At 35.0% G+C, this 14,374-nt stretch overlaps 1 protein-coding gene across 1 annotated transcript in view; it reads right to left on the minus strand.

Annotated features, from left to right (window-relative positions):
• LOC111151037 (cell division cycle 73) overlaps positions 1 to 14,374 on the minus strand; it is a 114,087-nt gene that overhangs the window by 85,108 nt on the left and 14,605 nt on the right. Inside the window, exons 7-8 of the mRNA XM_022508754.1 lie at positions 4,811 to 5,027; positions 2,203 to 2,301 (exon numbers count right to left, since the gene is read on the minus strand). Coding sequence (XP_022364462.1) covers positions 2,203 to 2,301; positions 4,811 to 5,027 — 316 coding nt within the window. The remainder of the gene's footprint in view (positions 1 to 2,202; positions 2,302 to 4,810; positions 5,028 to 14,374) is intronic.

Here is a 14,374-nt window from a genome sequence, read left to right on the forward strand (position 1 = left end):
ATGTCAACTTAATTCACAAATACTTTATCTAAAATTCAGTCTGGGGTGCCCAGGTGGCTCAGTCAGTTAAACATCTACCTTAGGCTCAGATCAGGATCCCAGGGTCCTGGGACTGAGCTCCACGTTGGGCTCCAGTGGGGGAAGCAGGCTGCCTGCTGAGCAGAGAGCCCAATGCAGGCTCTGATCCCAGGACCCTGAGATCATGACCCGAGCCGCAGGCAAGAGGCTTAACCCACTGAGCCACACAGGCGCCCAAAATTTTTATGTATCTTAATGATTACAGAAATACAGAAAAAACTCAATCACAAGGATAATGGTTTAAATGTTTTAAGATCTGAAATAAGTTTCCTACCAATGCTATTCAAATCAACCAATTCATAATCATAAGCACCCTATGTTTTACCATCACAGTATATGTTTCGCTTTTTTTTTTTTTTTAAACTCATCTCTATGTCCTACTAGACTTTAAGCTCAAAGAGGACAGGTATCTCTTGTATTTGTGTCAGCACACTGACTGACAATAGTAGTTACTTAAGTCCTTGCTGGGAAGTCAACTCAAAGTATTAACCTAAATACCAATAAAAGTCCCCTACCTCTTAATTAAATACCAATGATTTTATGAACAAGCAAAACTACTAGATCTTGCAAAGAGTGTATTAGCGCTCTTCCAAATTTTAATACACTTAAAAAAAACCACTATATAACATAAAAACAATTTTATTTATGTTTATTACCTTTGTTGGATTCTATGAAACTAGCTGGAAGGATTTTCAACAAAACTGGAGGACATGTTTGAGTTTAAATATAGGCTATATGTCATACATGAAATTTACTTTGGAGGGGTCCCTAAGTGGCAACTCAATGAGTGAGGCAGTCAACTCTCCAAATGGCTGAAACTAAAGTACCATGAAAGAACCAATGATCTATGAGATGAGGAGAAACACATTTACCAGGAAGTCACAGATACCAATGATTTCAGAAAAAGCTCCAAAATGGACTGTAACATTCATATCTCTAACAATGATAATGATTCTCCCAAGCAACAATGAGTAATAGGTCTGTTACTTACTTTATACAACTTCTCAAAGGGCTTTTCTTAACTTACCCCTTTCAGATTCTCATCCAAGTACATCTCTAAGAACTATTGCTTAAGTAACTTTTTTTTTCCTGTTTTGGTTGCTTGGTTTTTTTTTTTTTTAATTGTTACTGTTGTTGTTGGTTATCTTCTGACTCCCTTTATTACTTCTCACATTCCTCACCCACCCCCACCTCTAGTAACCACCAATCTGTACTCTGTATCTGTAAGTTTGCTTTGCTTTTAGGTTCCACATATAAAAGAGATAGCAAGGTAATGTGTCTTTCTCTAACTTATCTCACTTAGCATAATGCCCTCAAGGTCCATCCATGTTGTCACAAAAGTCAAAATTAAGGGCGCCTGAGTGGCTCAGTCAGTTAAGCGGCTGCCCTGGGCTCAGGTCATAATTCCTGGGTCCTGGGATTGACCCCGCATCAGGTTCCCTGCTCAACAGAGAGCCTGTTTCTCCTTCTCCCTCTACCTGCCGCTCTGCCTAGTTGTGCTCTCTCTCTCTCTCTCTCTGTCAAATAGATAAATAAAGTCTTAAAAAAAAAAAAAAAAAGGTCAAAATTACATTATATTTTATGGCCGAATAATATTCTATTGTATGTATATACCACAACTTCTTTATCCATGGATCCATCAATGGACACTTGTTTCCATATCTTGACTACTGTAAATAATGCTGCAGTGAACATTAAGATGTTCAAGTTAGTTTTCAAGTTAGTGTTTTCATTTTCTTCAAATAAATACCCAGAAGGAGAACTGCTGGTTCATACAGCAGTTCTTTCTTTAATTTCCTGAGCAACCTCCATGCTGTTTTTCCTAGTGGCTACGCCAATTAACATTCCCACCACGAGTACACAAGGGTTCCCTTCTGCTCCATATATTTGCCAACACTTACTTCCTGTCTTTTTGATAATGACCAATCTAACTTGTGTGAGGTGAGATCTCACTCTATAAGCTTTAATGGGGGGGAAAATTTTCACATATTTCAAGAATACTGAAGCAGGAAAAGGTTTAAAAGTACTGATTTAAGAACTTTAAGATCAGATGTTTTCAAAATTACAATACTGAAAAACAAGAGTCATTTTCATTAAAAATAATATATAAGCAGTAAAACATACCACAGGTGCTGCATTTGGGGCCGGTCGCTGCTCAGGCGCACGCCCTTCTTCTCTAGCTTTCACAGACTGAAGAATTGCAAAAATATTCTTGGAAAAATTCTAAAATATAAACAGATCTTAATCAGTCCACTTAAAATTAAGTATTCAAGGCAGTAAGTTTATTTAATAAATAATTTCAGACTTTTCTTCCTTTAGTTCTTCTCTACTACATCACTGAGGTGTTCTTTACTATACACACAAATAAAAATCGAACTACCACTAAAAATTGATCCCCAAACCAAATATGATAAACACACTGTTATCCATTTATTTTTATTTTACTTAAACTGTTTCATTGGCTATAAATGTATTCATATTCTGCATCTGTTCAAATATGTAGCTAGGAAACAAGCTATTGAAGTAAAAATGAGATTTGTTGTCACAAGAGGCTTCTTAATTTTTAAAGAAATCAATTCTATCTTCTTCTAGGTATAATAAACTCTAGTGCTAATCTCAGATTGCTACAATTTATATGAGATGTGGAAGGTTTTAAAATACTCTTTGTTAGGAGTTATTGCATACTTTTAAAAGATTTTCAAATTGGGAAGTATTTTTAAAAACTTGATTCATGGCAAAATACCAGGAGTTAACCAACCACTGCTTTTGCACCAGCAGGACAGAAGTCAACACAGTGAAATGCAAACAAAGTCTTAATCCTACTATGAAAATCACTAAAAATGTATGAAGATCAAATCCCATACTTTAAAAATAATAAAGTATTGTGTAAGAGACACTAAATCTAGAAGAATCCATGTTATCAGCTATTTTTGTGTGGTAGAATTACAGGTGATTATAATCTTCCTTTTAATGATCTCTTTTAAATCAACTTTTCAATAAGGAACACTACCTTATTTAAGTTTATAAGCACACTCTTAATGACATTATAAAATTGGGTTGCTTTATATGGGTTGCTTACAACAATAATATAATTATATAGGAACATACTTATTTTTCTCATCAACTTTTTATTCCAGAAATTTAGAAGGTAAGAAGGTCCTAATCCCCGGTAATAATAAAGATCTATCTAAAATCATAGGATCTATTAAGACTGAGTACCTAAAAGGATTTTTAGTGTTCAGGAGATGAAAACCATATACAGAAAGACTATCAGTCAAAACAGTTGTTTCTGGTTTTAAAAAATGTTAATGCTCACAGAAGTAAACCAAACAGCTACCAAACAGTTCTTAAACTATAATTTATTTCTTAAATAATACTGTGATAGCAACAACACTAACTTAAATTAGAGCATTAAGTTTTGAAATGATGGTAAAACCCTGCCACCTAGAGCTCAAAGAAAATTGTTCATCTCAGATTTTGAAAATTTAATGTTTGGTCTAAAAGTAAGATGGAGCACAGAAGGTATGTTTTATTCCTTTAATAAGATTCAAATTTGGGGGCTATTATAATGAACACTGGTAGAACATTAGCACGTTGTAATATTCAACTATTAGCCACATTATGCAGTGAAATGAGTATCAACAGATCACTTTACTGTAAATACAAAAACTGAAGTTTATATCCTCAGATTTCTCTAGTTCTAAGCTCTGAGGAACAATTCCTAAACTTAACCTCAAGTACTTTGTAAAATAGGACAAAGTACAAAAGGAGGAAAGTTCTTTCCCTCATATTACTCTTTTCAAGTAACCTGAATCCTACTAACATGGCACAGTAAATTTAAGACCAGAATCCAGATCTACAAATAAAACCAATCTGTCTTGACCAAAGTTTAAGTTCACTTTCATTGGTAACCTCACATACTTCAATACTCTTTCAGAGAAAATTGGGAGGTGAGGGAAAGACAGATGAAAATATGGCAGTGAAAGAGAACCAAAGCAATCTTCTGGAGATGCATTAGGATACCAAATATCCAGAATCTTCCAAATTTTTACCTTTCAAAATTTAAAGTACACATCTCCTGTAACCAGAAATTTGCTTCTAGGAATTAATCCTTTGGTTGTATGCACATAAATGCACAAGGGTACATGTATAAGGATTTTTTTAATGCATTACTTGTAATTGTGAATAGAGAGGGAAGGAGACAGAGAGGAAGAGAGGAGGAAAAGGGAGAGGAAAAAAATTCCACAATCCTATAACTATAAAAACAAATAAACCACCCAATGCCATTAATAAAGAATAAATAAATATTGCTACATCCACACAACAGAATATAATGTATAAAATACATAAATAAATGTTGATTTTCATAAGCTCCTACTTTGTGGGGAAAAAATTAATAACAATATTAATAACCACACAGCTGGCCATCAACATTCCCTCCTCATTAGGTTGAAGCAAAAATCTCATCAACAAGAAAACTGGGCTATTCACTGGATTTACAAATGAGGTACAAATCAAGAGGTGTGCACTGTGATTCAGACATTTTCATCAGTTTCTTTGGTGACCAACAAACACTAAATGGTAAATATGGCCACTTAGAAATCTACATTATTACTGATCTTTCGGAGATAAAACTTGAAAATTGCTAGTAATAGCAAATTTCAGCCAATTCTATAACCACTCACAGACAAGTTATTCACACTCTAATGAAGGAGTGAAAAACTTTAATTACCTTTCCTGTGCTCTGTAAGATAGTTGTTCGTGTCCTCCATACTCTCTCTCTGCTGACAATGTCTCGTGTCACATCTACCTCAGCGTCCACGAAACTTCTCTGTTTAAGGGCAGTTATGTCATCATCTAAGTCAGTCTTGATAGTAGATCTTTTCTTAGCCATAATTTTGGCTTTGATTGCAGCAATTTTTTCCACTGACATAGCTTCAGACAAAGACCTGAAAGCAATTTCCTTTTTTTAAATTTTCATAGCAAAGATCTCAAGCACATCATAAATATATTTTGTTACATTTATAAGTTCTTGGTAAAAATAACCTTAAGTGGCAATAATTAAGATTTTCTTCTTATCTAAAACTTACATACTTGAGATTTAATAATCATGTAAGATCAAGAGTCCATGTAGAAATATTACTCTATAAGCAAATCAGTAACTTCTTAGAAGGATCAATGCAACAAAAATCCCTGCACTTGTGTTTATCTGCTCCCTTCCCCAAAGGCAGAATCCATTAATATAGCTGCTTTCCTTAACGTTTTCTCAGACTGTTATTTGCCAATGCCTCTCTATCCACACAAACTGTACACACAAACACACAAAAACACACCCCACCTAGGGGGGTTGCGTGTGGAAAACTCATTCTGTAAAGAATTCAAAGCTTAGCTTTTCCTTGAAATTTTATTTCAAGGTGTCACACCTTCATAATGCATGTAACATACCCATTTTATACGCGAAGGAGGCTTTTATATGCCGTATCAACATACATTCCTTTTACTATCTGTAAGATAAAACCATATTTTGCAGTTTTCTTTTTCTTTTCTTTACCTGATTTTCAAATAACAGGCAAAATAGCAAACATGGGGTATACTTTGAGAAGTATAAAAAAAAGACTTAACACAAAATATAAACTTCATTAAGGTAAGTTTAGTGTTGTTTTTCACAAAATGAGAAAAAGAGTTAAAAAGGGTTTGGGAAGGGGCACCCGGGTGGCTCAGTCAGTTAAGCATCTGCCTTCAGCTCAGGTCATGATCCTAGGGTCCTGCAATTGAGCCCATGTTGGGCTCCCTGCTCAGCAGGGAGTCTGCTTTTCCCTCTCCCTCTCTCCCTGATCATGCTTCTCAAATAAATAAAATATTTAAAAAATAAAAATAAAAAGGGTTTGGGTACCTTAAGAGTTGACAAAATTATTACTCTAATCACAAGGTGACAATCTTGAAATATGTTTAAACAACATCTGGAAAAAGGACAGGAATTCCTGCAGGTTTAAATATGGTAGTATTACATAGTATACTAGTTTATTTATATAAGGTATGAAGGAACTTTATAGCAGATGCTCAATATACATCTAGTATTTGACTCATTTTATATAATGCTATGCAATTTCTCCTTAAACTCTAAAGCAAACGGGCATATCTTAAATCGAACTAAAATACTTCTCTAAATCATAGTCAAATGTGAATTGGACCTTCAAATCATTGGGAGTTTTACTTCCAGCTAAAAAATGGAAGTAGCAAGGATTGGATTAACCTCTCCTGCTTCCAAAGAGCCAGTCAAAATACATAAAAGAGTAGCTTACGCAATACCTGGTTATCAAGCTATGAACAACTATGATCTCTGACAAATGGAAACAAGATGAAGTGAGGCCTACAAATGCTGCAGTTTGCCGCCTTGTAAGTTTTCAAAATGGCAAAGGGAGGAGAATCTAGGCAAAACTGAGTGGATTACCTGATTTGAGAAATGGTGCTGAGAGTCCAGCAAAACCAAGGTGGCTGGAATTCATAGGCCTAAGTACCTGAGAAGAAAGAGCTGCAATGAAGATGCCCATCAAGTATTCTTGGAGAATACTGATTAGCACAGGACTATGAGAAAACAAAAGTTGGGTATAGAAACCATCCAACAGGATTAGAGGGGAACAATGTCCAGAGCTCACAGAGGGTGAGGAAAAGTTCTTATTCCTACTAGCCAAACTGAAAACCTCACATCCACTGGGCATTAGGTAGAGTACTCAGAATGGTTTTGTGTAAGCAATGGTGGGGAATAATTACCCTAACCTAACTGAACCCTGCACAAATAACAAATCTTAAATCAAGACATAAAAGGAACAAACTGATTCCAAATGATTTAACTATATCCCAAAACAGTTTTGTAAAATACAAAAATACCTAGCACTCAATATGGTAAAATGCAAAATGTTTAGTATCCAAAGATCACAAAGCATGTAAAGAAGCAGGAAAAGATAAGCCAGAATGAGGAAAAATCAAAATCAAACTCAATTATAAATTGACACAGATACAAGATTAGCAAACAAAGACATTAAAATAATTATTGTAACTCTATTCCATATACTCAACAAATTAAATGAGATATGGACTATATATTTAACGAAACTGCAAAGATAAAAAAAATATATCATGATGGAGACTATAAATACATCACAAATATAATTAAAGAAAAAAATATTAGTGAATGACACAACTACAGAAACTAAAGAGAACCCAAAAAAAAAAGAACCCAAATATTTTAAGAAACAAGGCCAAAAACTTTCTGAACTCAGTAAAAATTATGAACACAAAAATTCCCTCCAAAAGCTCAATGGACTTCAAACATAAGAACCATGAAGAAAAGGCCAAGTTATGTGATAAACAGCTCAAAACCTATAATAGAGAAAACTTTTAAAGTACCCAGCAAGAAAAAGGTTACATTTCATAAAAAAATTTAAAAACTTAAGAAAATGATGACAGCAGACTTCTCAGCAACAATGCAATTGAGAAAGCAGTGGTATAACATTTAATAAGTACAGATGGTCCTGACTTACAATGGTTTGATTTATAATTTTTCAACTTTACAATGGTATGAAAGTGATATGCACTCCAAAGAAACCATACTTGAAATTATGATCTTTTCTCAGGTTAGTGGTATGTAGTACAATGCTCTCTCATTATGCCTGGCAGTGGAAGCAAGCTACAGCCCTCAGTGAGTCACGCAATCACCAGAATAAATAATTAATACACTTAAAATAATTCTGTACCCATACAACCATTCTATGTTACATTTTTGGTATGGCATTCAATATATTACATGAGATATTCAATACTTTATTACAAAATAGGCTTTGTGTTAGATAACTTTGCCCAACTATAGGCTAATGAAAGTGTTCTAAGCATATTTAAAGTAGCCTAGGCTAAGTTACAATGTTTGGAAGGTTAGGTATATTAAATACATTTTTGGTTTACAATATATTCAACATAGGATGTGTTTATCAGGATGTAACTCATCTTAAGTCAAAGAAGACCTGTACTTGGGATGCCTGGGCAGCTCAGCTGGTTAAATGTCTGTCTTTGGCTCAGGTCATGATCTCAGGGTCCTGGGATCAAGTCCCACATCAGGCTCCTTGTTCAGCAGGGAGCCTGCTTCTTCCTCTGCCTGCTCTGCCTGCCACTCCCCCTGTGCTTATGCTCTCTCTCTCTCTCTCTGACAAAAAAAAATAAAATCTTTAAAATTTAAAAAAATTTTAAAAAAAGGAAGACCCGTACTTAAGATGTAACTTAAGAGGCACCTAGGTGGCTTAGTTGGTTAAGCATCTGCCTTTAGGAAAGAACATGAATCCAGGGTCCTGGGATTAAGGCCAGGGTTGGGCTCCTTGCTCAGCAGTGAGCATGCTTCTCTTGCTCTCTCTCCCCTCCCCACAATCATGCTCACTTTCTCTCTCTCTATTTCTCTCAAATAAATAAAATCTTAGAAAAAAAGGAACTTAAAATTTAATATCCAGTAAAAATTCCTTTTTAAAAAAAGGCAAAATAAAGGCTTTTCAGCAACACAAAAGTTCAAAGAATTAATCACCAGCAGGTTTGCACAAAAACAAATGTTAAAAGAAATCTTTCAGGAACAAGGAAAAAATTAGGGTAAATAGATCTGAACAAAGAAATGAACAATGGAAATGGTATCTGTAAATACATAAGATTTTTTCCTTGGGGCGCCTGGGTGGCTCAGCTTAACTCAAAGGTTAAGCCTCTGCCTTCGGCCCAGGTCGTGGTCTCAGGGTCCTGGGATCAAGCCCCGCATCCAGCTCTCTGCTAGGCAGGGAGCCTGCTCCCCTCTCCCCGCCCCCATCCCGCCTGCCTCTCTGCCTACTTGTGATCTCTCTCTCTCAAATAAATAAATAAAATTAAAAAAAAAAAAAAAGATTCTTTTCTTATTTAAAGCTCTTTAAAGGATAACACATTAAAGAACAATGCATATTGGTGCTTACAACACAGTATAAGTGTACCATTTTAAGGTTCCCATACTATACAGGAAGTAGTGAGTATAACACTTCTGGATAGACTGTGATGCTATAAACCATGCATACTAAAAGCCCTAAAGCCCTAATAACAAGACAGTTATAACCAATAAGCCAATAAGAAAAAATAGAATTATAACCAGTATTTGCTTATTCCAAATACAAAGCCCAAAAACAGGACAAAGAAAAGACAAATAAGAAACAATAAGCAAGGGGCGGGCGCCTGGGTGGCTCAATCGTTAAGTGTCTGCCAGGATCCTGGGATCCAGCCCTGCCATCAGGCTCCCTGCTCAGTGGGAAGCCTGCTTCCCTGCTTCTCCTTCTCCCACTCTCCCCGCTTGTATTCCCTCTTTCGCTGTCTCTGTGAAATAAATAAATAAAATCTTTAAAAAAAAGCAAAATGGACTAAAACTAACCATATCAATAATCACATTAAGTATAAAAGATCCACATATACAATTAAAGGACTTAAACTATAAAGACATATAGATTAAAAGTAAAAGGATTCCAGTTTTCAGTTACACAATATGAAAGAGCTTAGGGCTATGAACTACACATTTAAAACCACTACAATGATAAATGTTATGTAATGTGTTTTTTACCATATTTTGTTTTTTAAAGTAAAAGGATAAAAACATATACTATGGTAACATAAGCCAAAAGAAAGCTGGAGGAGTGTCTAGGTCAATACAAGAAAAAGTAGATTTTTTTAACAAAGAACACTGCCAGAGGTAAAGGTCATTCCATAATGATAAAAAGATCCATTCATCATGACAACATAACCTTAAACATTTACACCTAATAACAGAGATTCAAAGAGAACAAAATCTGATAGAAATGCAAAGAAAAATAGACAAATCCAGAGCCAGAGATTTCAGTAATTCCATCCCAATAATTAATAATACAAGACAAAAAACAAGTAAGGATATAGAAGACTCTACTGACACTATCAACCATGTTGACTATACTAAGACACTCCAAAGTAACAGCAGACTACACATTCAAGTGCCTACAGAACAGACCTTATTTGGGGCCAAAAACCAAGTTTCAATACTTATCAAAGGATTCAAAGTCATATAAAACACAACCATACTTTGGAACACATTGGAAATCAGTAACAAAAATCTCTAGAAAATCCTAAATGCCTGGACATTAAATAACTCAACTGAACATAATCCATGAGTAAAAGAAGAAATCAAAAGGAAAATTAGACAGTAATTTTGAACTGAATGAAAATGAAAACACAACATAGCAATATGAGATGCCATTAAGTAGTTCTTAGAATGGAAGTTGAGATTATTAATTTCCCTCTAAGAAACCATAAAAAAAGACAGCATATTAATCCAGAGTAAGCAGAAGAAGTTATCATCAGAGCAGAAACTGAAGAGTCAAAAAGAAAAAAGAAAAAAGAAAAAACAAAACAAACAAACAAACAAACAAAAAAACCAACAAAAACTGAAGAGAAAACCCCAATCCGGTTCTTTGAGAAAATCAATAAAACTGGTCAATTTTGGCCAGGCAATAAGGAAATTAACAGAAAACATCAACTGCTAACTAATATCAAAGAATGAAAGAGGGGTCATTGCTACAGATTATAGATATCTTAAAAGAACATTATGAACAACATTATGCAAATAAATTTGTCAATGTAAATGAAATGGACAAATTCCTCCAAAGAAACATTCAAAGAGAGAGAACCAGAATAGACCTATTACTATTAAACAAGTTGAATACGCAGTTAAAAACTTTACCTGAAATACATGAAAATAAGTAAAACTATAGTACAGATGGCTTCATCAAATTTTCCCAAATGCAGGAGGAAATACCAATTCCAAACAAACTTCTCCAGAAAATGAAGAAAAGGAAGTACTTTCCAACTCATTCTGAGACCAGAATTATCTTGATAGGAAACAACACAAAGACATTATAAAGAAACGACAGACCTCAATAACATGGGTACAAAATTCTATATAAATTTTAAAAACTCTAATTCAACAATACAGTATGATTGTGTAGGCAGCCACTGAAATAATTAATAATATCCACCTCTTGGCATTCACGCCCATGTATAATCCAGTTCCTGTGGGAGTGGGGAGGCTAAATCTTGCTTCTAACTTGCTTCTAACAAATAGAATGATGTACAAATGATAGAGTGTCACTCTGAAGATTTGGCTAAAAGAAAATAATTTCAGGCGCCTGGGTGGCTCAGTCGTTAAGCGTCTGCCTTCGGCTCAGGTCATGATCCCAGGGTCCTGGGATCAAATCCCACATCAAACTCCCTGCTTGGTGGGAAGCCTGCTCCTCCCTCTCCCACTCCCCGTTTGTGTTCCCTCTCTCCCTGTATCTCTCTTTCTGTCAAATAAATACATAAAATATTTTTTAAAAAAAGAAAAAAATCTCTATCTTGCTTCACAGCTCTCTTGGCACTCTTGCTTGCTCACTGTGATGAAGCAAGCTATAATTTCTGTGAAATAATCCATGGAGAGACCAAATGTGGCGGCAAAGGACCAAAAGAGTCCTCTAGATAACACCTGAGGAACTAAAGTATTAGTCTAACAACCTGTCAAGAACTAAATTCTACCAACCACCACATGGGTGAGCTTATAAGCATATCCTTCTCCCACCAAGCCTACATATGAGAACACAGCCCTGACCAACAACTTAACTGCAACATTGTGAGAGGCCCTAAAGCAAAGAAGATACGCAAATCACCCCAAGACTCCTGACCCACAGAAACCATGAGATAATAAATATGTGTAGTTTAAGCCAATGTTTCAGGTTAATTTGTTATGTGGCAACTTCAATGGATGAATGGAAAAGGAAGATGTGGTCCATATACACTATGGAGTATTATGCCTCCATCAGAAAGGATGAATACCCAACTTTCGTATCAACATGGACGGGACTGGAAGAGATTATGCTGAGTGAAATAAGTCAAGCAGAGAGAGTCAATTATCATATGGTTTCACTTATTTGTGGAGCATAACAAATAGCATGGAGGACAAGGGGAGTTGGAGAGGAGAAGGGAGTTGGGGGAAGTTGGAAAGGGAGATGAACCATGAGAGACTATGGAATCTGAAAAACAATCTGAGGGTTTTGAAGGGGCGGGGGGTAGGAAGTTGGGGGAGCCAGGTGGTGGGTATTATGGAGGGCACGTATTGCATGGAGCACTGGGTGTGGTGCATAAACAATGAATTCTGTTATGCTGAAAAGAAATAAATTAAAAAAAAATGTTATGCAGCAAGATAACTAATAAAATATTGAAGTAGTGTTTATCCATGAAATGCAAACATCAAAAAATTTAATTCATCATTATCAACAAGAAAACTATACCATTATCTCAGTAGAGCAACATTCCTTTCTGATAAACTCTCAGCAAATAAGGAAAAAGATATTTCCTCAACCTATTGAAGGGTATCTAACAAAAAAAAAACCTAAGCTAACATGCTTAATGGTGAAAGAATGCTTTCCACTAAGATGAGGAACAAAACAAGAATGTCTGATCTCACTGCTTCTTCAACATTGGATTAGTGGGGATTCAGCAAGTCTAGCCAGTGCAGTAAGGCAAGAAATAAAAGGAATCCAGTTTAGAAAGATAAAAAGGGGAAAAAAGAGAAAAAATTTATTTTATGTGTACACAACATAATTATCTATGTAGAAAAGCTAGTGACAGCTACAAAAAAAAATTACAAGAACTAATCAATGAATTTAACATGATCGCAGGATACAAGACCCACACCCAAAAATCAATTGTATCTCTATACTAGCAATAAATCAAGAATTGGAATATTTTTTAAACTATCACTTACAATAGTATCAAAAAGTATGAAATACAACAAAAAGATGTATAAGGCCTACACACTGAAAATTATGAAATGTTAAATTACAGAAGATCTAAATATCTTTCCATTAATAGGGAAATAAATACATCTTATTCATAGTCAAAAGACACAATATTTTTAAGATGTCAATTCTCCCCAAACTGGTCTACTGATTCACTATAATCCCAATCAAAATCCCAGTGAGCTTTTTTATAGGAAATGACATGTTAATTCCAAAACTCATGTGAAAATGTAAAGAACGTAAAACAGAGAAAAACATCCTTGAAACAGAAGTACAAAGTTGGAAAGCTAACACTATCTGATTTCAAAACTTATAAAGTCATTACAATGGTTTGGGATAGGCAAAAAGACTACTAGATCAACAGCATAGAATGGGTCCAGAAATAGACCTACACATGAACAACTGATTTTTTATGAAAGTGCAAAGACAACTCAATGGAAACCAATAGTGTTGAAATAAGTGGGTTATCCACATACATTAAACTGAACTTCAGTATCTAGATCATAAAAAAATAAATAGATTTTGATCCATGCTGTATAACCCAAACAAAATATTAACACAGATCCCAGACTTATACATAAAACCTAGAACTAAAAAACTTTCTACAAAAGAATATGAGACAATCTTTGTTGGCTTTGTTCAGGCAAAGATAACTTAGATATAACACTAAAACACAATTCAAAAAAGAACATGTTGATAAATGAGATGTTACAAAAATTAAAACACAACAAGCTCCTTTTCAAAAGGGAGCTAGGAGAATGTCAAGACAAGTCACAGACTGGGAGAAATACCTGCAAAGCCTATGTCTGAAAAAGGATTTTTAACCAAAACATACAACGGATTTTCAAAACTCAGTAATAAGAAAATAATCCAGTAAGAAAAAATGGACAAAAATGGGAACACGCTTCACCAAACATGATGTAAGACGGAAATAAGCACTCAACAAGATACTCATAGTATCATTAATCATGAGGAAGTGCAAGATAGAATCACAATGAGATTCCATCCTATACCTATTAGCATAGCTAAAATTAAAAAGCCTGACCACACCAAGTGTTGCAAGGCTGTGAAGAAACCAGAACTCTTATGTAGAAATGGTAGAAAAGTGAAATGGTACAATCACTCTGAAAAGTTTGATATTTTCTTAAAAAGGCAGATCTAGAACAGTACACAGTTCAATCACTCCTCTCCTAGGTATTTACTCAGTGGAAATGAATACATATGTCCATAAAAAACTTGTACAAAATGAACATAGCTTTAGCTGCAACGGCCAGAAAACAGCAACAAGCGACATATCTATAAACAGGTGCCTAGGAAAACAAACTGTGTTACGTCCATACAATGAAACAGAATGAACTACCCAGCAAAATAAAGAACAAACTCCTGACACATCCAATAATATGGATGTATCTCAAAATGATTACGCTAAGTAAGGGGCCAGACCCCCC

The sequence above is a fragment of the Enhydra lutris genome, unplaced genomic scaffold (assembly GCF_002288905.1).
Source record: "Enhydra lutris kenyoni isolate GAN:26980312 unplaced genomic scaffold, ASM228890v2 scaffoldscaffold25, whole genome shotgun sequence".
NCBI lineage: Eukaryota > Metazoa > Chordata > Mammalia > Carnivora > Mustelidae > Enhydra > Enhydra lutris.